The following is a 26,071-nucleotide window of genomic DNA, read 5'->3' on the forward strand; positions in this document are numbered from 1 at the left end:
TAAAGCTAATCTGAAGCAAAATTCAAATCTACAGCAATTTTGATTAAAAAAAGACATTTCAATGGAAATATTTTAATTTTCCATGGATTCATTTTGTTATTACATGCAAATATGTAAAAGTTTGGGGTGGAGGTGTTATTGCACCTAATAAGACAACAGGGTGGCTTAATTTTACTTCAATATTTCCACATCGGAAAAGTGTATCTCTGACACCAGGCTATCGTTTGAAAAACAATGACTCACATAAGAAACAGCTTGAAAGATTATATTCTTTCTTGTCTCAGAAGATCATGAATTACAACTGACATACAATGGACTGAGAGAAGAGGTAGGTAAAAACAGCACGCAAGTATCTAACTATCACTTCAAACAGTATTGTGCTGTCAATAAGTAATCAATATCACAGCCAAGAAGAATAAAAGTATTTTTTGAAAGGCTGCACAAAAATGAAACCCTCAAGTAGTATTCTAGGCGAATATTTATGAAACCCTTTTCCTAATTTGACAAATCATGCATATAAACATCATGAAAAAGCATTTGGAAGTTAGTGACTGAATGTGTCGCTAGTCATGTGACAGCAAGAAAAAGACTAAAAGATCATTAGGTTTCAGCTTTTCCATCAAATCACGTTGCTTCTAGAAACTGTACAGCATGCATTTCCAAAAACCCACTCCAAAAACACCAAATGCAAAGCAAACACTAATCTGGAGGGAAGGGGAAGATACAGAGGAAACACTCACCAGTGCAATCTGCTTCCAGTGGTCAACCTCAGATTCAAGCCTAGAAACTTCATTGGACAATCTGTTTATTTCTTGTTGTGACCAGATTATATCTCCAAAGTCCATGTCATCTCCTTCAAAACCTGAGGAATGTCTGACCACAGAGACATAGGAAGCTGATGTAGCAGTTGGTGGCAAAACACCAGCTCCTAACTTTGCTGACTGAGCAGCTGTCTGTGCTTTCTGCAGTTGTTCCTGTAGCGCATTCTGTCTAGCTTTGAGATGGCTGATTTCCACCTAAATATACAGAATAGAATGCACTGTTTCAGTAAGAAGAATATCAAAATACACTTTACCCTTTGTGGCCTTATGAGATATGAATCAACCAATTCCCTCCCAGCACAAATTACTGATCACTTTCACTAAAAACAAAAGGAAGAAACCACAAACACTGTCCTAATGGAGAAAAGCAGTCTCAGCTAATGTTTTACAAAGTATCTCATGCAAGGACACATGTTCAAAGTTTTAATAGTTTTCAGTTAAGTAAAACTTCAGTAAAAGTATTTGCCAATTTTTTTCAGCAGCCGAGGTACCTAACTACTATAACAAGATTCAGGCTAACGGGTTGTACAAAAAAATTAAATATTTAAATATTTAAAGAGGGTATTCAGATATGAAAATTAAGCAATATATTATGCTCCCCTGGTTATTTATATTATAGTTGATTTCTTTTACGCTTAGCAACTCAGTATTGAAAAATTACTTATTTACAATAAACTGAAATTAGCTGCGCACAATTTTCTGGTAAGAATTCTGTTATTGTATTTAATAAGCAGAATCCTATACATCTCAGAATTCTGCTTTCTCTAGCTCCCACATGCATTTACAAATAAAGTAGAAATAAAACTCCTTTTGTGTAGCATACTGGTAACTTTCTTCATTTAAAAGGCTATGAAATCTCATGTTATGTAACAGGTTATAAAGCTAATATTTCCACCACAAAGGGACACTTCTCAAATTATGAAAGCTAGTTCTGTTCCCTTTAATTGTATACATTAAGGTAAGTAATTACTATATCTACAGACAGTATAACTGCTTCAAATGAGAATTCTCTCCTGTTGCTTTAAGATAATTGAATCAGAAATACAAAACAGTTTAAGCGTCCTTTCTCACAGTTATTCCAGAAACAACAGAAATTCTGATATATGCATGACATTCCCAGGGTTTTCTCTCATCTCAACTATCTCCTGGCAGCTCTGCTTGTATTACCTGATTCCATGAAATATATGTCTTAGTCTCTGAAGTGTCTACACTAACAAACCAAGAAACTATAACTGTGACCGATACTTCCACTGAAAGAGTGCAAATACTGTAACAAAGAGATTAAACAGCATAGTACATAAGTTTTTTGGACATATTTACTCAGATATTTCACTCTGTATCCTACCTCTTTCTGTTGAAGCTGATTTCGGTACTCTATAGATAACTGCTTTATTTGAAGCTCTGCTGCTTCATGTTTTTCTTCTAAATCACTACAAACTTTTTTCAGTCTCTCATTCTAGCAGAAATAAGAAACAAAGTTGGTAAATTCAGAAGCGTTCTTACAGAATTAGAAAAGCATAAGTCTGCTGAACAGTAAAGAAATCAATTAAATTGTACAGATTTCTCATGTTATTTCACTCAAAACAGACAGTAACTTCCAAGTGCGGGCCCAAAATCGCATTCACGTCCCAGTTTTCTGTTTTCTATGGCATGGACCCTAGCTCACTTTCAGAAGAAGGTTTGTGGTGACCAGAGGTCAAAGCCAAGAGGAAAAATTCAGGGCTGAACTACATCTTTAGCATGATCCACAGGTGGAATTTAAAAACAATGACAGAGCACAAATCAGAGCTAACATCCATACAGTCCAGTATTCTTGCTCTGACATTGGCCCACAGCACATGGCAAGAGTCTAGAAAAAGGACAAGCAGGAACAGTTAGTTCCCCAAAATACTATCTTAGTTTCTCCATGCTCTTGAGGGCTGAAGACATACATGAAAGTTGTTGGTTTATGGCCATAAATAAAGTTGCATGACCAGTAAGTCCTTTGTAAAAGTACACAAACTCCTTTTCCACAAGGGCACATGGGATTTGTAAGCAGTTCTGGAAGAGCACGAGCATCTGTATCTATGTCAAAATGACCATACAGTAGGGCAACACAAAGAACCGCATCAGGGAATACGCACACTCTGTATTTTGAAGCTTGCTGCAAAAGACATGCTGTCCAGCATAACCGGGCATTCTAGATCTGCTTTTATTTGTGGTCATATTCAAAACACTATACACCAATTTTACCTCTTTACCACCTAAAATTTATGAAAATTGAAAAAGATTTTTGCATTTGCATGCTTTTCAGAGCCAAGTCTGTTGCTGCAGTCCAAGTCCACATGATAGCTAGGAACAGTTGCAGGACACAGCAGTTAGCAAAAAACAGAAACTTGCACCACATGCTATCTCCAATAAGCAAATGTGTTCCCCTAACTGTGATGGCAGTTTGTCACCAAAAAAAAAAAAAGACACATTCTAACACCACCGTCACCCTTGTTTCTAGATTTACAAGCAACTTCAGTGCAATATTTCACCTTTACAAGACACAAATGTTATTTATTGCTTTTAACTACAGTAGTGTTCCAAAATGTCTTACTTCAAACTTTTGTGCTGCATTAATACTTTCTATTTCTCTGAGTCTAGTATTGGACACATGGAGTTCTGTTGCTGCATCTAAAAGAAAGAGAAAATTTTCATTTTCATTAAACTACTTTTAATCTGTTAAGTAGACAGTTAAGACCACGGTTACTAATAAGTATCTTACTTTAGACTGCTTCGATGTTTATTCCTAGGTGAATACCAAAAGCTGCTTTTATCAGCACACTGTCAGAATTATTTTTCAGACCGGAGAGTCTCTGAACCTAAATTAGTTTCTGCTTATCTAGGCTTTAAGTCAGATCACAAAATTAACAGAAAAGTATGGATTTAAGCTTTAGAATAAGGGAAATGGAAAGTTTTTATCTATTTTGTGTCACTGTCAACATGACAGTTGTTTGTTTCTCAGCAATCTCATATGAAGTTTCAAAACAAGAACTAGTTCACAAAACACACACAACAGTGACTAAATATTCAGAAAAAACCCAAACCCAACAAAACCTGCAAAATAACCCACACAAAACACCAACCCTGGCCCCCATATAAAGGCACAAAAACCCCACAGGACTTGCTTTCATTTACACAGGTGACACAATCTACCATACCAGTTTATCTAATACAAAAAGCACACAACGCCGGGGATACACTTCCTTTCATGATCAACCTTCCTCAAACGGGCTGTGTCTACTTCTCGCATGTCCCACTTTTAACGAAGAGAAACACCACATTTCATTTATGAGAAATCATTCTGAAGTGACTATAAAGCAATGTTGACAATTTTTCAGTATTTGAAATAAATATAATTCTCAAGTAAATACTGCGTTTCATCATTTTCTATGTGCTGTTTAGGACTGATGCAGCTCAAGTGCAAGTACCCATGAAAACTGCTAAACTGAAGATGTTAAAAGTCTATATTCCATAAACACGATCTTCAGTTCAGATGGCAGTCAAAGCACAGAAGTGAGGGACAATATTAAAAAATCAAGAAACATTAGAAAACTAGGAAATTAAAAACACTGAATGTAAGGAACTGCTTGAAAAGCGTTCTTCAGGCCACGTAGCATTTAAAGGTCTTTATGGAAGAGTACTTAGATGTCTCTAGATTTTTATACCCTGAAGGCTAGTAACCCATAAAAATGCACTACTCTGAAATTTTTAGGACACAGAAGTCGTTCATACCAGTATCAGAAACTTATTTTATCTTTTAACGCAAAACAAATGCGCTAGATAACTACGGTTTAGCAGCATAAGTTTCCAAACTAAACTAACAGAGATTTTGTCATTTAAAACAATTCTAACTAAACCTTTCAGAAAAGTGGAAAAAAATAGCTTTGCAGTTATCACAAACTTCTCTCTTCTGAGCATTTTGCCTGCAGACCAAAAAAACCCATCCATACGAGACTAGTGATATCAGCTTTACCAACAAGATTTATGCAATACTTTCACAAGGCTTCACAGTTGTGAAGTTGCAAACAAAGCAGAATCATTTAATTTCACACGAGTATTCAGAAGTCTTAGCTGTTCTTTGTGGTTGCTATTCTTAACACTGTTTTGAGAATGCTCATTTTTTTCAAGAAGTTATCATTTCAAGATGGTAAACAATAACAGTGGTATTAACCTGCTGATATTTATTACCATGTTATACAATTGCTTTACTAGAAAAATCAGAAGTTTTATTCAAGAACTCATAACAAAAAGGCACTGTTAATAATATAAAGAAAATACTACACTCTAGAAAAAATATACTATTACTTAATTGAATATCTTACTCCGATGTCTCAGCTTTTTTGTTTCAATTTTCTGTTTTCAATACAAATCGCCCTAGCTTCTAATCCCTATAGAATAAGTGCGATGTTCTCCCGCTTTGCTGCAGGAGAACAGCAGAACTCGGCGGGCTTCTCTGGGCCCAACTGAAACATCAACAAAACCACCAGCAACACGGGACCTTTGCCTGCGTGACACGTCAGACTTAGATCACACCAGTGCCCAAAAAACCTCCTGCGCTACTACTACTCCGCAGCTCATAAGACCAAAAGCAGCTGATCAAACGGGGTCTCAGCTGGACTAAGCAGGCAGAACGGAAGCAGCGCGTTCTGTGCCTTCGTTACTGACCAACGCGGCGCCCCACGGCATTCAGAGACAGCCGAATAACAAACGCAGAACAGGTTCACCTCCGCCGCTGCAGCTGGGAGTACATCTGCCCGCTCCCCAGACCCCGAGGAGGCAGGGGCGGAGTGAGAGCGAGCACCGGGCCAGCGCAGCCGGCGGCCCTCCCGACAGGCCCCAGGCCGCAGCTCAGCCGGGCCGCCGCCGGAGGAAAGCGGCGGCCGGGCTCCCTCAGGCAGCCAGCCCCACCCCAGCGGGCGGGCACCGAGCGGCGGCAGCCCGGCGAGCGTCGCCCCGGCCCCGCTTACCGCCCACTCCCTCCGCGCCCTCCAGCAGGATGTCCTTGGCGAAGCTGGAGATCTGGCCGGTGAGCGAGGCCAGGCTGCCCCCCACCTGCCCCAGGGACTGGCCCAGCCCCGAGCCCAGCCCGTCCAACCACGACGCCATCGCCGCGGCTCAGAGGGCTCCGGACCTCGCTCAAGCCCGGCGCCGGGCGGCCCCCGCAGCTGGCAGCCGGCTCCCGCGGACCACGGGCGGCCGCCTCCAGCCTTCTGCTGGCTAGGGAGGGTCGGGAGTCCCGCTGCGGGCTCAGCGGAGCGGTCCCGGCGACCCCTCCGCCAGCGCCAAGCGCATCCGCCCGGCCCGACGCGGCTCAGCGGCTGCTCCCGGCGGCCCCAGCCTCTGCCACCTCGACGGCTGCCATGACACCGCGTCCCCAAACACCAGCCACACGGCCTCTGACGTGTGCGCGGCAGCGGGGGATGCCGGGACGGCGGCGGGGCGGGGCGGGGCGCCGGGTGATGGTGGCGGGGGCCGTGCCGGGAGGCCGAGGCTAGTGACGTCGCCTGGGTAACGTGAACCGGGGCCTTACTACAGACACAGGCTGGGGTCTTGCGTCACTAGCAAAACCCAGCGCTCAGCTGCCACACGAATAGAGCCCGTTTGTATTCCAGTTCTCACAAAATAGGCAGGTTCCTGAGGCGCTGGGCCCCTCTGGCATTGGACACCGGTGCTATGGGTGCTCGGTTGGGTTTCCCGCCACAGCACCAACACCGGCCCGGTTCAGTGTTACTGGTTTTGATCTAATGCGGTGTTTAAAATTACTAGGGACTGCGAGGAGTGCTGCACTGTTACAGAGAATACAGCATTAGAACAATACTGATATAAAAAACAGCCAATACTGGAAATAAAATGCAGGGCACCTAGCTCATGGCAGGTTTAAAATGAGTAACTACATAAAGTTAACTAGAGCTCCACCCCAATGGTAAAATGAAACTGAGAAGAAAGAGCATTTTGCAGGTGAAAACCTGTTCGGAGAGGAGCGGCGGGCGGGAAGCAGGCGCTCTGGCAGAGCTGGCCGGCGGGCTGTGGGGGAACCGGCCTGCTGCTGCCCGCGCCCCGTCCTCCAGGGCCTCGGCGAGGGGCACGCAGGCGGCCTGCAGTGCTGGGCTGCCCTTGGGTTCCACTTGTCCACTGCCCCTCAGAGTCTCCGAGAAGTTAAAAGTAACCAAAATAGCTGTCAGGTTTGGCAGTTTTCTAATAAAGATTGCTTTCCCTCTTTTTCAGCGAACAGTTTTTCCATCAGGTTTATACATTACCACATTTTACATTTGATATTTACCACCCTTGAAATTATCTAACAAAAACAATCATACACTACTTCAAATCTATTTCTAACTCAAAAAAAAACCCCAAACCAGGCACCAGAATTGTAGGAAGTGTTAGTGGCGTGATACAGCATGAACTGTAAGCATGTATCTTAATCTGTTTTGTTAATATAAAACATTGGGTTTAACAGAGATGAAATGTTTATGCTGCTCAAAACACCCTGTTACCATAGTTTAACAAAAACTGTGGGTTCACAGGAGATGTAAGATGTGTCATCTTTTCTGATGGTGTTTGGTTAATTCCTTTTTATGGGAAACTGTCTTAACATTTTTCGAATACGACCAGGGATGTCCTCCAGACTTTTAAAACCATTCAGAGATTATGAAGTCTCCTATTGTGGTTCATTTTATAATGCCAAGTAAGGGAAAAAGTCAATAAAGTAGCACAGAGGGCTTTTTTCCTTTTTTTTTTTTAAATTGCTACTCTTGGAAAACTAGAAACTGACTATTTAGCATTGCAACTGATTTTTTAGCTGACTGGCTTCGTCTACTGTTGATAAGGGTACACAGAAATCATCCAGTATACTCTGTGGATTGATTAATCTACAAAAACAATGCATTGAGCCACAAAAAGAATGTGTATTCTGGTAGCAAAACAGCAAACATTATCTTATTTTAAAATTAGAAAGCATACAATTTTTAAAGATGTAGCATAACTATAATCAGCAACAACTTTCTTCCTAACAGGAGTGTCTTTACATAAATTTTGGAATATCAACAGATGAAAAGACATCAAAGATGATGAAATGTCAGTTATGAGCACAGAAAATTAGCCCACTGCTAATGTATATACACAACATCTGGTGCCAAGCCCACTGGTATCAGAGATATTAATGTTTAATTATTCTGTACCCAATCCACATATAAGGGAAAGTGCATATGCAGATACTCAGGTCAAGAGAGAAACATTAGAAGCTATAATCATATTTATTTAAAAAAGTGATATCAAATACAACCATATATATTCGTGCCTATTTGGAGAGCATTTTCAAAATACCAAACAGCACTGCCATTTTCCAGTGAAAACAATGACAAAACATTTCAGCTTTCCTTTCTTAATCTTTTCAGTATTATATGCTTTATATACACAAAATAGAGACAAAAATTGTATAGGAATCCAGAGCCAAAGACATGATACTGAAAGCAGTCGCAAAACAAAAAACCTATTACTGAAAATAATTTCTAAAATACACAATTATTAGGCAAGATATGAAAAAAAAAGTCCCTTACAAAATCCTAACTCTACACTGCTTTGTACACATGGGGTTTCATGTAGCAAAAAATAAATTTTTGTCAATACTTGCATGCTTTAAAGACAATATCAAGGTTGGTTTGTGGTTGGGTTGGTTTTTTTTTGTGCAGTGGTGTTTAAACATTACATCCCTTTCTGTTCAAACCCTGTTCTAAGTTTCCCCTTCTGAATTCATAGTGACTATACTGGGGGGGGGGTGTTAAAAGAAAATTAAAATCTAAGCGTAGTAACAATTATTTGCTTTTCTTAACAAAGAACATAAAGTAAAAAACATTTTGATTTGGTAAAAGCAGTTGAAAAGTCACATGTACTTCAACATTCTGAAGAACTGTGATTCGGGAAGGAGGTGACTGGCAGGTTAAACACTAAAGCATTGCCTCCATGTCTGAAATGCAAATAAGGCAAAATGTGTGTATGCAGGTTAAAAAAGTTTATTGCAAAACAGCTCATGCTTTTAAGATACAACACAAAAAAGCTACTAATTTGAAACTAAAGAAGTATTTGCACAAGTCCAGTTCAAGGGTATAAATATGAAGCACTGTTCTTACTGAACAACCAATTATGAATATGTGGGGAATGGATAGATATGTATTACCTGTTAAGACTTTTTTTTTTTTAATGGTTTGTGACCAACTATGAAGATTTCCCAGGAGTTAAGTTTGTTTTATGCAAGACAGTAACAGCTTAAGCAAGCAAGCAACATAATTTTGTATCTAAGCCATTAAAAAAGTTTCAACTTCAATTTTTCTTTTCCTTGGATTGTTGTTTTCAATTCCTTTAAAAGTACATGCTGGTAACATGAATTGTAGAACTCAGACTTACAAAGAAGATTTATTATAGAGCTCTCCAATCCCATTCCCCATAACATGTCTCAGTAAAAAGGCCACCATCACCATTAGTATGTTTTCATCATTATGTTTGAAACTATAACCAAATTCTAGAAAATTTCAGACATTTTAGAACTGTAACATGTTCTTGTTCATTCTTAAAAGCCTAATTGTCAGCTTTGTAATAAAACAAAGCAGCTTGCAAATGACAGTATTTGTCTGAGATACAGAAATAGAATTGTCACTAGACATGTGCAGAAGCTGTTTTAAACTCCCCAACATTTTATGGATTTGTAATAGAAGCAACAGTCCAACCTTAAAACACACTGGAGATTTAATTTTGTTTTGGTTATTTTTAAGTAGTCAGCAAAGTAATTAAGTATGAAAAACAGTAAGAGTACATTAGTTGAAAATTCTACTTAAGCTTGCTGAAGTTGTTTGAAGGGCACAAGGAGCCCAAATGTTGGACAGTAAACCGGTACTACATCAGATTAGTTTCAAGCCCAGAAAAACGGGAGCATTTAAATAGCTCATATTTGTACCTGCTGTGCCTAACAAGAACTGCATTGAAGCATGACTGCATTATAACACTTTTTCCTCCTGCTTTCATTACAAGACCTTGAAAGCGTTGTACAGAATTATACTTACAGAACTAATTTTGGAAGATACTTAATTTCATTCCCCCTACCCTTTGATTTCTGTCAGCAGAAAACCACAAATTACATCACATGAACCGTTCAATGTGAGGAAGACTGTAACAAAATCTGTCGGATGAATGAAGTCTGAAATTCTCTGAAATATCATACTGTAATAAAAAAAAAATCAATTTACTCCTTTACAATGGACTTTGGCCTAAAGCTACAACGTGGGGAAAAAACCTTCAGCCTGACAGAACAGAGAACATTAGGAATAGCCTCTAAATTAGTAAACGCCTTAACAAGCATAGTTCAGCCAGGCTGAGAACTGTTTTATCACTGAAAGAATACACACCAAAAAATGAGATTGGCTTTTTACTGACAGCTTCTTTGCAGGTCCACACATTTTGAATTTTAGGTGTGGGTTATAAAATATGTACTGTCAGCAATTATTATTTTCCTTTGATGCAATTAACACACACAGCTTAAACTGCTATGTCTTAACTGCTGGACTAGGCAGATACGCCTACTTCATTAAACCTGACATTCCTCTGAAAATCAAATAGGTATTTGTAGAGTGACAGTGTTTCTACACACAAGGGAATATGGTTAGCCCTGTAATGACTGACACAGTTGTGCTTTTCAAGCACTGTTACTTCATATTCCTTACTTATTAAAACACTTCGGTGATGAAGTAACTTACAAAGTGACACGAAAGTCCAAATACAAACCTCCATGCTTTAGGGATTATAAAAACAGGTAATTGTCACAGGTTACAGTTAATGCAATTCAAGGGGCTTTTTTTTTTTTTTGATACAGGGCTGCTACGCTACATAGGTGTAGAAATAATACATTTTTATTATATTCTTATAATAGGTGATAAAAGGTCCAAGTTCCAAGCACTGGTATCAAATTGCCAGCCATATCTACTTATAAAAATGGGAGTCTTATTTCAGAATCAGTTTATGGCACAACAAAAGAAGGAAAATTAAAGCTGTGGATAATTTACAGACAAGTAAAGAAATAATGTAGTGCTTCAGAGATTCCTTTCCTGTTTTCAGTTTCATATAAATTTTAAACTGAAAGCAGAAATTTACATCCTGAAAAATATAGCATCTCAAAATGGCATATGCAGACATGGACTTTTAAAACCATTGTTTAGCTGTATTGATTTGAGACATTACAGATATTAATTGTAATATGCATAACAGGATTATTTTAAAAAGACAAAATTTAAAATCAGTTTTTAAAAAGTAGTGCTGTCTCATGTCAAAAATCCATATTGTCTTACACATACCAGTGGTTCTGGTGACATCAGTGGAAATTCATCACACAGGCAAGGAAAACAGAATTTAGACCAATTACATATAATATAATATCCTAAGCTATCAAGAAACCATTGCTGTAAACAAATCTTTACTGAGAGGTAAGAGCCCTTTCATTTACAGTACTACTTGATGCTGAATGTGTATTTCCATCTAGCTACCATTCATTTCATACTAATTTTAATAAAATGTTGCTATTGTGCAATGATGTAATTTTAGAATATTTTGATAAAGAAATTTGGGGTTATCTTCAAAAGAATCTTAGAATGCCTGTGCTGTTAATGCATTAAGTGGATTACAGCTTACATACTCTATCTACAACATGTGTCCTTGTAATTTATATGTAAACAGAATTTGTATTTTAAGCACCATTTAGGAAAATGAAACATACCTCAATTGTTGCACTGAAGTTGAAAGTCAGGTTTGGTCACCTTGTTACACATTCATCCTAGATATCAAAGCCAATGTCTTACAATCAATAGAATAAGCTCTCTCACATACTTCGCTCCCTAGTTTTTCTCAGGATCAGAAACAGCATGATAAAAAATTGTAAGGTGCGTGAATAAAGGCCATTCCTGAAAAAGCTGCAACATTCTCACAGACACTCATAAAAAGCATTTCGGAGAGAACATTCACAGAGACATAAATATTCATTCTTAAAAGCGCTACTTGCACAGGGGTCATTTCAGACTGCAGGAATACACCTTACGTGTGTGGCACTGACTTTATGGCACCTAAATCCTCTCCTTTCTCCTAGACTCAGTTACAGCTCTTTCATACTGAAAGGTCAGAATGAAGGGTCGAGCTTGAAGAGGAAAAAAGACTCCAGAAGAGGTAGAAAAGAAAACCTGTTTAACACAACTGATCATATGCTATTTGTATAGCAAAGACAGTGGCATAAACACAAAGAGCGTAAGAAAACAAATTAGAAAACAAAAGAAGGCAAGTTATCTGCCAAAAGACAACAGGGCAATGCAGAAATCCTACTTTAAACATGGATCTGAAAATTTTACAGTTGGAACTGTAAGTAAAACCAGAGGTGTTAGAAGGTCAGAAGTCACTAAATGACTCAGGAGTGACATCATAATCAACAATACACTGAAGATTTTATCTTGAATTGCAAAGTATGAAATTTATGAATTCATGTTTCTCTCCTGCAGAATGGGTCATTTCAAAAGTGGACTGCAGGATCGAAAAGTTGACATTAAGTCATTCAGAATAAACAATCTCAAAATAAATTATCTAAGATAAACAGAATTTAATTCTTAATACGAGCACAACTTACTACTTTTATTTATTTTTCCATTAGTACTGGAGGAAATCAGTTGATGCTGTTTTTTTGGCACCTTTTGAATTCTTCAAAACTATTTAAACTTGCTTTTTAAATGCCAGTTACAGCTGCTACATGTGTCTAACTTTGTTCATGTGAATAGTTTAAGTAATTTTAATACAGCTACTCTTGTGAATGATGTTCTGTAGTAGGAGTGCTACAGTTTTCTAAATTAGTGCAATCTTTTTTGTATTTGCAGATTCCCTTTAAACTCTGACCTCCAGTCCCACTTTCATTCCTGCTTCCAGAACTCTGAAATGAACCCTGCTTGTGCAACATCCATACAGTAAAATTATAATGGAGACTTAGTGTTTTGACGGTAAGAGGGGAAAAGTTTTGTCACTTCTCCTCTTCTGTATTCAAGTGGTTTCTAACAGATTCCAGAGACATATTCATGGCTGCTTGAAGCATGTCTTCTTCACTCAAGTCACCTCCTAAAGAAAATAAATACACGGAAGTTGCAGAAATGCACAGAGCTAGTTCTCAACTGTAGTTAAATGCTTTCTTTGTTTGTTCATCCACACCCACCTGTTTCCACTCCACCCCCAAAACTGGTTTTATTTTTGTTTTTAAAATTATTGAACATTTTTCCCCATCCACAATGGTCAGTCTGTAGCAAGTAATACTATTTTGGATCACCAATACTTAATACTGGTAAGGCCCACAGATTTATGTTCTAATGAAAACTGGTTCCAGTAATTTTGTCAGCTATTACTCCAAGTTTATTACATTGTCATAGATCTTCAAAAGCCATTTAGAAAACAAACTGTCAACATAAATCCCATCAAACGTTACAATTTGTAATGCTCAAGCTCAAGCCAAACAAAACATCAAAAGGTGAAGCCAGACCTCAAATGGTCTAACAGTAATGCTCTTCACTTTGAAAGAGGATATTGACATTCAAAGCAGAACACGCTTTTCAAGAAAGTGATCGTTTGCTTCACTGCCAAAAAGAGCAATAGCTGTGATACAGTCCGAATGGCTGCTGGAGTGAGGAAGAAGGCAGACAAGGGAAGTTAGGAAACAGAGCACAACAGGTGAAAAAGATATCACTATTTCAGTGTTGGAAATAAGTTTAAAAAACAATACCTGGGTCAGCTTCTGGAGTGCTTGAGCTTAGAGTTGGCTTATTGTGTAGGTTCAGGGTCCGATCTTGCTGCTGTAGCTGTTGCTGCTGCCTGAAAGCATTACAAATTTACAGGAGAATAAGATTAACATCAGTATGAGACCTGTATCTAGTCTATTTCATCGTAGGGAAGGCCAAGAGTGAGAAGTAGAAGCTGTTTGGTACAGTAACACCCCTGCACCTAAAACCTCTTCAATCGTTTCACCCTGCTAACCTGCAGACACCTAACTTCCCAACATGGCATTCCAAACCACATTACTATTTCCCCAGAATACAGATGTTCTGCATTCTCCTCCTCTCATGCAAAGTCTAACTCCTCTAATTCATAGCACTTCTTGTTCTCTATTTTCTCCATCACTAGGAGACAGATAAGGAAAAGCTGCAACAATACCCCAACTATGTATTGAGAAGGTATTCAAGAACAGCAACATAAAGTATCATCTAGAACACTTTCATGTGATGCACATTAGAGGCATCATTAGCAGAAGCAAAACCTTAGAGAAAGAATACTTTTCTTCAGGAAAATAATTACAGAAATTTACAGGATTTCATTAAAAATACTTCTATAACATATATGTTTTCTTTTTTCACAAGACTGATGTTGCATTACTAACAGACCCCCTCTTATTTACAGGTTTCTTTTCTTTGTAGGAACCACCTGGGAATAGCAATATTCAGGTACTGTTAAGAAAACAAGTTAAAAGTTAAGCTTGACCTCTGTTAGAAACCAATCCACGCCCCCAAACCACTGAAAAATATGACATGTACTTCCACATGCAGTTTTCTATCAACTACTTTACTTTTCAAAATATGCTTGTCTTCTCCTTCGCAGTTCTTCTGAAGAAAGGGACTCTGTCTGACTGCTGTGAGGCGACTGAGGAACATTCTGTGGTAATGAGTCCAAGAACTCACTTCGACGACTACCTAAAACCAGAACACGTCATATCCTACTAATTACAGTAAAATGAAGTTAGTAAATTAAATATATCTTAAGAAAATGTCTTCAAACTCGAGAAGAAAAGAGTCGTCTTGGAGAAATAATGACCTAGGATAACTACACTTGATACTATCTCTCCTCCTCACCTTAGGACTGTTTCCCTTCCCCCCTGCCACCCTTTGCCAATTTGTTCTTGCTTCCTAATGATCAATGCTAACATGAAAGTTGCAACTTTTCAAAACGCTGAAAGGAGATGGCAGAGGAAATTCTGGATTATCTTTCCATGCTTCAAAGCAAGTCTTTTCAGAGAGCTTGATGCACACAGGAAAAAGTGTCTGACAAACTGATTTCAGTAGTCGCCCAAAGCATAAGCAACATGAACACCGTAAGAGAAATTTAGATGAGCACTGCACCTTGCATGCTGAGTTGAATGGCTCTGCGAAGATCAGCTTCTTCATCTTCCATATCAATTTCCTGCCTACTTAAAGCCAGGGCTCTCTGAAAATTCTCTTCATCTTCATCTAACATGCCCGTTCCGTCAAAGGGATGGTTAACTTCTATTGCTTGGTCCACATCACTTCTGGGTAGTCTGTGAAATTGATAAATTTATGGCACAAATCAGATAGAAATGATACTAACTTTTACTGTGAGATTTAAAGTAAGTATTTTCTGCTAATTTGACTCTACTTTTTTTTAATTTTGGAAGAAAGACAGTTCTATTGTGAAAATCTTTGTGAAAAATTTTCATTTCTACGTGAAAAGGCACAAAAGAGCTCCAAGCTGTAAAAATTAAAATACTGCAACTCTAAACCCATGAACATGTTGACAGGAATCTGTTTGGCAGGAAAAACCTCAAAAACAATATGGCTACAAAAAGCAGTAACACATGTTATTTAAACCTATTGCTATTTAAACAGTTACACCAGCAGAAAATAGTGTATGCGGTCTCGTCCTCAGGAAGCTTTGATGACCACACTAGGGCAACAGATCTTCTGTAAGCTATACACACTCTCCATTTTACTGCCAAGCAGTTTCTATTTCGTTTTTATTCCATCATTACAACACCAGTTTACCTTTACAAAGTGGAAGAAATAATGAATTAATTCCTCTGAAAAGCCTTAAGCCTTTTTATCAGTATGCAATTTATTCACTATGAAAATGTGATAAAATTATTGTAGAAATAGTACTTTATATGTTTTCAAGAATGATTTATATTAGCAGTATGCATCACAACAGAGCACCATCACAATATTTAGAGTGAAATTATTCCAAAATGGAATGCTGTATTATTTATATGATGTGGAATTCAGATATGTTTCTCATTCTTTTCTACTTATGATGGAATCACAAGCCAGTCTTAACTATAGATTGATTACTATTAACCATAGGTTGGTAAGATTTGCTAACCCATTTTACTGTAATTGGAAAAATATTGTAATCATGAAGTTAAAAATCTGCACTATACAACACATATGCACATGGAATTAAGATAGTTTTTGCCTATTTATTTAAGATAGTATTTTAAAAATAACACCATTTGTATTCTACCAACTTGCTTTTACTGTGTGCAACAGTAGTAAACCTATTGCAGTAAAGGTACTTCTAATTATGTCTTAAGGGGGTTGCCTCCATGTAGGCACTAATCATGGAAACCAATCGTACTGAACATTATTAAAATGAAATCTCTGTTTACCTTACCTCTGATCTCTTGACTGTGCTGTCTCTTCTCCAATTAGTTTTGGTCGCTGCATCTGCTGCACCCGAATCATCTGCAATAGCTGATCAGCCTCACAGTCTGGCAGGTCACCTTTTACTACAAATATGGAATAACCTGAGAAAAATAAATCGTAAGTCTACAGCATTAAGGTGCATGCACGAACACTCTAAAATGCACACTATATGCAACACAATGATGTGCAATTTATTACAATGTAAGGCTCTACCTTTCATTATAAGGATTTGGGTTATTTCACTATTTCAATCATAAAACTAAGGGTAGTTAACTGAATACGTAAATTCTAATAAATAATGATTATTACCTACTTTTAATTAATGAGATTTAACATCTGCAAGTTACTATTACCTTCCTGTTGTAATTGAGCCAAGAAAAGTGCAAGATATGTATCTGATATTAGTTCTGGACCCATCAAGAGAGAGTTCAAGTTAAACCACTGTAATTAAGAAAAAAAAGGTTTGAGAGAACAAATTAGCATAAAGATTACTTGGTAATCCATTTCTGTACATTGTGGTCATTTTCTATGATGGAATATCCGAATAAATCTAGTAAAATAGTTTATAAAATTAAGTCTTGTGAAGCACAATACCTATACTGCTAAAGGTTACCCTGAAAATACTCTTCAGCTAACAGGAGATCTGAAGTGGGGCAATTACTGCATGCTCTCTCCCATTACTGAACACTGGTACCAGACAAACAGATTAAAACAGATAAATAAAAATATAATGGTAGAAGAATTATTTCAGACATCATTTTAAAATTTTGCTTAATCCTAGTTTTAAATCTGATCAGAAACTAATGAAGGAAGAAACCTTCATAAGTTTATGCTGTATTTTAAGAAATTAATAGATACAGGAAACAGAAGTTGAATTCTTTCCATTAAATATTTTCATTAAACATGCTGCCTTTAATAGCTGGTGATGCAGGAAACTATTCTTTACTTCTCTCTGAGATAAATATTAAATTTAAAAATCGAGAAAATTGAACTCAAATTTAATATGCTGATAGTACAGCATATTACTACAATAGGGGACACTTCAAATACACATAGAGATCATTTCTAGTTCCCCAAAGAAAACAACTAGTCATATATAATACTTCTTCTAGAGAGAAAATATATTCAACACAGACGACAAACTATACTACCCTTAAAACCCCATATATATTGCAGTCAATCTGAAGAAACTTTTTTATATCATACCCGTTCAATATTATCCAATTTTAACCAAGCAGCACAATTTAAGATAATAGGAGAACTCTATCTCCTTTCTCACAAAAAAGCATTTATCTACCCAAACTTCAATATATGCAGTCCTATGCTTGCGGTCAGGCCCACACTATAATTCACCCGGAACATAGGTAAGCGACTACCATTCTGTCATTCAGTCACTTAATTTGCCCAAAACACCCTTTGTCACTAGGAACGGGTAAGAAGACCAAGAGTGCAGGAGTGTGGAATAGAGAGTTATGTAAACAAATACAATAGATTGATTACAGAAAAACTTTTAAAAGGCAATACGGAAGAAGGTTTATTAAACTAATTTTGCTTTAACTGTAACAGAAGAAAAGCAGGTCAAATCTAAGCCTAACTATTTCGCCTGTCTTTTCTCATTGCTCTCTTGACAACAGACACCTAATATTGTCTTCACATGGCTACAAGCCGCATGTACAAGCAAAAGACATCCCCCTGCCAGCTTCAAACATTTTGGGCTAGAATGCTACCTCACAAAAATCCATGCAACGTGGTTGTGTACATAACAATGCACATCTCCATACTTTTAAGAGACTGTTCAGCCTTTTCAATATCAAATATCCAAAACTGCCTGTAAACCTCTGACATACTTTTAAGCTAAAGCAGAACACAGCAGAGTTTAGTTTACTTGCTCACAGATGATTTTTTTTTTTTAATTTGGGGTTTTTTTTTAATCTGGATGACAACATAGGTAACCACAACTTGCAAAATGAACCAAATCTAAATCTGAATCTAAAAGCTTATTCCATGAACATTCTCTATGACAAAAAAAAAGAAAAAAACCAAACAGCTTATGTTGTATAAAAGCTTATGCAGTATGATCCAGAACAACGATTGGCTACTGAAATAAAACAGTGCATTGGTGTTACAAGGGACATGGATGTGACGAGTTATTATATATGTACCACATACTTGTATGGCCATCCGTTACCTTTAATAACTATTTCCTGCTTATAATACAACTATTTCAGAGAGTTTTCTAAAACAGCACAAAGTTGTGATTCTACTTTCTCCAGCTTCATCCCAATGGATACTCTTAAATACGAGCAATCATAAATACTAATACATTTGAAATTTGAACTTCTTATACCTGCTGTCCATGTAAATGAGCAAAATTATTTTTAAAATGTCAGTAATTTAGTACATTAAAATAAGTTTGCATTCTGTAGGGATCCTAATCCTTGTCTAGGACTCCCTCCTCTCCCCCCATGAAATTTTTCTGCTATTTTGCATGCAGAGAATGAAAAGAGCTTAAGACGTCCCACAAACTCTACCAGAGCTGCAGTTCCCTAGAGGACAGGTTCATCGGGGAATTGATCCTAGGGTCCCTCCCCTGGCTAACATTCATAAAAAGCCGCCTGGCATTTTTGTGATATAACAAACATTTACTCTTTTTTTCTCTCTCTCTTTTTTTTTTAATATGGGGTACTACTAAAGCAAACTGCAGCAAAAGCTTGCAAAAGGCCAACACATCATCTGCTTGCAACCACTTTTCCATCCCCATTCTGAAGTAAATTTTTATATAAAAAAAGACAGTGTCACCTGTTTTCCTAACTTTCGAACTGTAAACCAGTGTTCCTTATAATTACAAATAAATGATTTTTCATTTCTGTAAAAAGAGAAACAAAAGGTATAGATAAAATTAAATCGGAATGTTTAAGTTCTTTTTAACCACGAATTTAAACTTATGTAATAGAAATTCAGTAATATAACTGTTGATGTTACAAAGTACTCATACTGCTTTTATAACATTTAGGAAGTTGTCAACATTACTGAAATCTCCATATACCTGTGATGCCACAGATACTGAGATATCATGAAGGCACAGACAGATGCTCACATATATCCCCCAAAAGGAAAAAATTAAAGACAGAGGGGATAATAAAAACATCAGAATGCAACAGAGCTTGAAATAGTAATTTTAAAGAAAGACTTAAATCATAGATTAAGAGTATTGTTTTTTCTGTAAAATGAAAACAGGGTGCTAAGAAAAAAAAAAAAAGTCTTACATAGGGTCGATCCCAAGCCTCTGATACTCTGGGCTGTTGAAAAGGATTAGTTCTAAACCCCAAACTTTCAAGGCATTGCTTATAACCTGTCAAAAAACAGCACCTTCCATGAGTCAAACCAGTCAAATATAAATTTAAGCAATGCAATCATCTTTGCCACTATAAACAATTATACAGTTTTCACGAAACTCAGGTTTCAAATCATTGCTAGGAAACCTAGGAACCACATTATTCAAAATGCAACTGTCACAAATCTACATGCAAACATAACATGCATACTATATGTAAGGGGAAGTAACAAATTAGGATTTAACCGAGATGTGTTAATAAGCTTACTCCTGCAGACAAAGCTGTAACTTCACCTCCCACAGACGCTTCATAAGTTATCATCTCTCTGCTCTCAATGTACTGCTCTTCCCTCCTCCCCCCCAATACAATGTCATCCTTCCCCACAGTAACTACTGGAAATTTTGCACCACTGGATTGTCACAGGATCAGTCAGGCACATTGACACAAACTCTTTTAAAATAACTCCTTAAAAGCTATCTGAAATAGTGCTGTAAGAAAATTTAAGTTAATGATTCATTTTCCTTTCAGTGAGCCAACTATGTAGCAAGTGAGCAAAGCAATGGCAGGACAAAAAAAGTAGAATATGAGGAAGCATTTTTTTTTTTCAGCTTCAATATCGAAGCAGCACAATCAAGAATAAAAGAAATGCCAAACTGTTAATGGTTTTTCACCGCATAGAAAAACAGCCCTGTCCTGCCATTAGGAAGAGATGCTCTCAAGGGCTTCTGGAACATTTACAAGCACCTCTGAAAGCTCACGACACAGCCAAAGGTGCAAAGCATTGCCTACAGCTCTAGTCTAGACACAAGCCCCAATTCGGTGTTCAATACCTTTTGTTGTTGTTGTTCTGGTTTAAGTATGTCTTATTAATTACTTTTCCATTATGGTCCTTAAAAAAAAAAAAAAGAAAATCCCAGCTCTAAAGTGTCTGGAGTGCGTTATTAAAACTGGAATGCAGACATTGCAGCTTTCTCTATTCTGCAGATCACTGTGATGACCCTGTAACCATTGCCAAGGGCTCTACAGTTTACGATTTGTGAAAACAGTCCCTAGCCAGCTTTTTCACCTGCAGTCTTTGGGAGCCAAGGTCTACACGTGAAGTGCCCATAACAAGCAACTTAGAAGTCAATTATTATTATTGCCAGCAGGTGTCATTTCACAGCTCAGGAGTCCGCGTGTTTAGTGTGCACTATGTGGTTTAGGGCCCATGAACTGAAGAACTGCAAGTCACTGCTCTTAATGGAAAACACTCTTGGAAGATTTAGAAGGTCAGCACTTAATCCCATTAAAGCTGTAAAGTGGAAACCAGATGAAAAAACTGGATGCCATTTAAATTATACGAGAAAACACATATTGCATAAATTAAAAAATTCTGTCAGTATAGAACCATGCTTACTTGAATTGAGAAGAATCCACTATCATCCATATTTACTGAAGGCTGCTGCTCAGTGTGAAGTTGAGAGGGAGAAAAGAGAAAAATGGTGTAAGCATAAAAGGTCAGAAATCATTCAGTTTTGAAAATACATATAATTGCACGCACTTAAAGTAACTAAATACGTCCTAGTCTGTAATGCTGATTACAATGGCTAAATAAGCTTATTAATTAAAAACTCAAACCTTTAAATTAGAAATGTTCAGTGCTTAAGTTAGAAATGTTCAGTTCCATGACAGGCATGGGACCTTCTGTTCCTATCTCTGCCACTGGCTTACAAAAACAAAAGACAAACTGCTTATCCTCCTCCTCACCACGCCTGACTTCCTACCTGTAAGATAATGTAGCTTGTTGTAGAATTACTGTAAAGCTGTTGTAACATTTGAAAATGCCAAATCTAAAATCTGTGAATGAAAAGGCCTATAAATTCAAGAAGTTTTAGCACTACGAAATTAACCTTCTCTAGCTATGCAAGAATAGCAGGTCTGTGTTATACAATATTTGATTTCAGGCAAGTATCAAGCAATCTCAGATTAAGAAGATTTTACCTGTAAAAACGTTCTATATTCTTCACTAGACACTCCTCCCTCTGCCATTCTCATTCTTTCTTCCTCATCCAGTTGCTGTGCAATAGAGGATAACTCAACAGGACTAAAATATTCCCCTTGTAGCAAATTATTCAGACAGTGCTGAGCGCACAATGAGCCTTCTTGCTAACATTGGAAGAGAAAAAAATACCAAAGACAACAAAAATATCATGTTAATGTTTTACTCTGTAAAATGACTCAACCATTTCATTCTGGCAAACTTCCTGCCCTCCCCACTCACCCAAAATGCCATATACTCTTCAGATGTATTACACTGCTAGCGATAGAATACGACCCTCCCATCAATTTGATGGGAAAAAAACCAACATGCATACTACTTTATTTCCTCAAAGGAAATAAATTTAATGTAAAAATGTTATTTTAGAAAACACTGTAAAAATTGCCAATGCCCTGACCAAATCACACAAGGGCTCTGCAACCATCAGGACAATGGATTCCACCCTCTCCCAAACCACCACCTCATGAAAATCACAGAATGTTCAGGGTTGGAAGGGACCTCTGTGGGTCATCTAGTCCAACCCCCCTGCCAAAGCAGGGTCTCCTACAGTGGGCTGCACAGGACCTTGTCCAGACGGGTCTTGAATATCTCCAGAGAAGGAGAATCCACAACCTCCCTGGCCAACTCTGTTCCTCAGAATGAAGAAGTTCTTCCTCATGTTCAGATGGAACTTCCTATGAAATGAAACAGTTTAGATCGCTACTCCCCAGTAACAAATGTTTTCTGCAACAGATGCTCTCAATCTTTTTTGACTGCCAGGTGTTGCTACTGCAATCTGCTCTCCACATGCAGCTAAAGAAAAGTGGATCGTTAGGATTTTGGAAAGATTTTAAAGTATGCATCCACAGAAGTTATTTCCTTCATTACAGGTTACTCACCGAGTTCAGGTTATAACCAATTTGTTTACTGCCAAGAAAGTGATTAGGAGCCAGAAGAGCAATAAAGCTCATTTTCCACATGAAATTTATGTACAGGAATTAGGTAAAAGAAGCTAATACTACCAGTTCTAAAATCTTGATGATGATGATGAGGTGACAAGAAAAAAATTAAATTCAGCATATTAAACAATGAAAACATTTTTTGTTGATAAGACATTTAAGTGGAAAACACTTCAGATACTTTGTTACATATCCAGCACATTGTAGGTAATAGAAATATAACATTTTTAGACTTTCAACCCAAACTAAAAATGAGTAAATTAGAAATGTCAGTCATGATTTTGTAGCACAAATTAAAAAATATCTAATCTGAATGAATGCATGTTAGGCTCCATCAGTCTTGTAAGTGCAGATAAAATACTGTCTTGTTAAAAAAAACCAAACAAATTACAGTTTCCCATGAAAAGCAACCTTTCTTTACAAACAACTAATCTACAAATGCAAGATAAGATTAACATCAGTTTCAAATTCCTGCTTTTCTCTTTTGTTTTGATCAGTCCTTATTTTTATTCACATTAAGAACTCTAATGTACATGCACCTATAAAAACAAAACCAAAGCTCCTCAACAAAAATCAAGAACAGCCCCCCCTCTTGTCAAACCCACGGAAACTAAGAATACAAGAGCACGCCTTGGAGGAATATTCTTTAAATGTCCATGCAAGCCTCATACAAATCATCTGCACAAATCTCTCATGATCTCCCTTCCAGCAGGAACCTCAAGAGTTCCCTTTACCCCAGATTACAGAATCTTCCTCTGGCATCATCACTCAATTGAGCAATGAGTTATTAAAGCTAGATTGACTGCACAGCCAGGGTCCAATGGCATCTAGAAAACTCCTCAAGCTCATCTCCTTCCCACAACAAGAAACAAGACTAAACAACAACTTCAGTCCCTTCAGGATCACATTTCTGCTGCTAGTCATGTAATAAAACTGTAACAGAAGAACTTGCTCAAGAATTACAGGTTCCTCCACCAAAACTACATAAAACTGATTTAGAAACAAAGAGATACTAAAATATCTTCAAAAATAAATTGTAATACAGGCTTAAATGTTGATTTCACTAAAAGGACCTCTCTTTATTTTTACAGTGCTATCTTAAATTAATAAACATCAATTTTCATATGCAAAATTTGTGCATATTAAGTGTAAAATGCAGAAAAGAAAACTGATCTTACAGTTTTAAACAGACATTAACTTGGATTTTTTTTGTGCAGAGAATATTGCATCCTTCCATAACCTGAAATCCCCCTGCTGAAACCTATTCCAATATAAACTGCTGCCCTGCTTTCAGTGTTTTCAACCACTTGTATCTTATCAAAGAAAGGGCCAAGTTCTAAAACAGGGGCTCCTCAAGCCCTACTTTCTGTAATTGTCATTCTCCTGCTAAAAATGCCACATTGCCTAAGTGTTTTTGTTAAATTTCCTTTACAAATACCATGTGTTTCATGCCGTTTTATTGGATCATCGGAGGTGTGCAGATTCAGTTGGGGTGTGCGCATGTACATGCAGCACTTTAAATATTTTGACAGGAACTGAGACAGTGTACTTAATGGGGGGAAAAAGAATTACCCCTCAAGAAAAAGACGGAGGTTCTGTTAAATTTTCCCTAGAATAATAGATAACAAGATAAAAAAAAAAAATGGTACATGTAACTTTATAACTGTGTAACTTACTAGGGAGTAGTTATGTTTCACATGTGAGACACTCAAGACTGTACCCCCCCTCCCCCAAAACCTGCAGCAACTACAAATTACAATCAGTTTATAACTTTGATATATGCTCTGTCACTTCAATTGCAGTAGAGTTCTGCTATTAAACTACAAAGCAACTTAGTAATAAAAAAGCTGTCACTTCATTATGTGATAGACTAGGCCAGGTAAGAGAAAGGTACCCTTGTTTAGAACTAATTTCCAAATCTAGTCTGGAACTGCTGCTGAGGCCATAACAGCTGAAATCCAACAGTCATTCTCTGAGCAACAGCTGTTTCACACCACAATGCTTGGCCAAGTTTTGCTGCCCAAACATAGTCTGAAGGAACACTCTTCAGGTTCTATGGATTTCAGAACAATAGTTTTATTTTTTGAGAAAGTTACACAGCTATCTTGCTTTATTTGCAAACTAAACCAACCATTACGCATGAGAACAGTGTATAAAGACTAGTGTTAATCTTAACACAGCAAAGCTGCAGAGACATTGGCACAGTACACGGGAAAAACAACTATATTTGAAAAGCACTAACGCATAAATAGCTTATATTTGGGAACCCCGCTAAATTACAGCTGTTCGTAGAAGCATTTGTCCTCCACAACAGGAAACGGCGTTCAGCACACAGAAGCGCAGTACGCGACTTCGGATTTCCTTAGCAGCCCTCCCCTTCCCTGCTCGTTACACAGCCCCAGCCGAGCCGGGCTCGGTGAAGAGACATGTCCGAGAGCACAGAACAGCCCTGCCTGCCGCGGCCCCTCTTCACGCTCACTTCCCAGGCAGGCGAGCTCTCGCTCCAGACAGAGCAGCAGCCTGCACCTTCCCGCACTCGAGGCCTGTTTCTCAAGGCCCAAGAAGAGCAGTCACCGCGCGAGAGGAAACGCCGAGGCTCAGCCCTGGCCCCCCCGACCCCGGTAACAACGCTCCCTCCCCGCAGAGGAGGCAGGCCCCGCGGAGCCGCGCCACAGGCAGCGGCGTCGCCGCGCGAGAGGGCCCCCGTTCTCCCCCGAGACGGAGGAGACCGGTCCGCTGCCTCACCCGGCCGCCGGAGGGCTGCCAGGGAGGGGCAGCGCAGGCCGGCCGGGCACGGGCCAAGCCCTGCCCCGTGGGGAGCGAGGGCGCGCCGGGACGGGGCACCCAGCCACCGCCCCCAACAGCTCCTCAGAGGAAGCACTCCCGGCCGGGACGGCCAACCGACGGCGCAGTGCTCCCATCGCCAGCCAGCAGAGCCACCGCGCAGAGCGGAACCCGGCCCCTCACTCACCCGTTCGTGGAAGATTGACTCCATGTTTATTGTCACGGCCAGCAGCCTCCGCCTCACGTGACCTCCCCAGCCAATCAAACCTTCCCTTGCTCGACGACACGCCGCAGCCAATCCGGCCAGGCCGCCCGGATGAGGCCGGCGCGAGGGCTGGCGGCGCCCCCTGACGGGAAAGAGGCCGCCGGGCCGATCCGCCGCCCGCTCCCGCCCGCCGGGAGCGCCCCCGCGCGGGGCAGGGGGCGGGGCAGGGGGCGGCCCCTCAGCGGGCGGGCGGGGCCCGTGGTGCCGCTGTCCCCCAACGTCACGCGGCTGCGCCAGCGCCGGGCAGCGCGCGCGCCCCTTCCCAGCGACCGCACCCGGGAGAAGCTGGTCCGGCTTCCGTTAAGAAAACCCCGAACAACCGCCGAGCGCCTTCCCGGCCCGCGTCAAGCGCTCCTGCGAAAGCGATCTCAAGCA

General features: G+C 39.0%; 2 protein-coding genes across 2 annotated transcripts in view; both read right to left on the reverse strand.

Moving 5' to 3' along the window:
• The window catches only part of TRIP11 (thyroid hormone receptor interactor 11), a 31,422-nt gene extending 25,350 nt beyond the window's left edge, over positions 1-6,072 (reverse strand). The window contains exons 1-4 of the mRNA XM_075426186.1: positions 5,816-6,072; positions 3,403-3,479; positions 2,167-2,277; positions 741-1,016 (exon numbers count right to left, since the gene is read on the reverse strand). Coding sequence (XP_075282301.1) covers positions 741-1,016; positions 2,167-2,277; positions 3,403-3,479; positions 5,816-5,954 — 603 coding nt within the window. The 5' untranslated portion in view covers positions 5,955-6,072. The remainder of the gene's footprint in view (positions 1-740; positions 1,017-2,166; positions 2,278-3,402; positions 3,480-5,815) is intronic.
• A 2,010-nt stretch (positions 6,073-8,082) lies between these two features.
• Positions 8,083-25,828, reverse strand: ATXN3 (ataxin 3). Its single transcript, XM_075426191.1, has 11 exons — positions 25,619-25,828; positions 21,652-21,816; positions 21,068-21,112; positions 19,603-19,688; positions 19,136-19,202; positions 16,690-16,777; positions 16,305-16,437; positions 15,020-15,195; positions 14,470-14,593; positions 13,633-13,721; positions 8,083-12,977 (listed from the first exon to the last, which is right to left on the reverse strand). Exons 1-11 carry the CDS (start codon positions 25,640-25,642, stop codon positions 12,883-12,885), a joined length of 1,092 nt encoding a protein of 363 aa, XP_075282306.1. The 5' UTR covers positions 25,643-25,828; the 3' UTR covers positions 8,083-12,882.
• Between the last annotated feature and the right edge of the window lie 243 nt (positions 25,829-26,071).

The sequence above is a fragment of the Opisthocomus hoazin genome, chromosome 7, assembly GCF_030867145.1.
Source record: "Opisthocomus hoazin isolate bOpiHoa1 chromosome 7, bOpiHoa1.hap1, whole genome shotgun sequence".
Lineage (NCBI taxonomy): Eukaryota > Metazoa > Chordata > Aves > Opisthocomiformes > Opisthocomidae > Opisthocomus > Opisthocomus hoazin.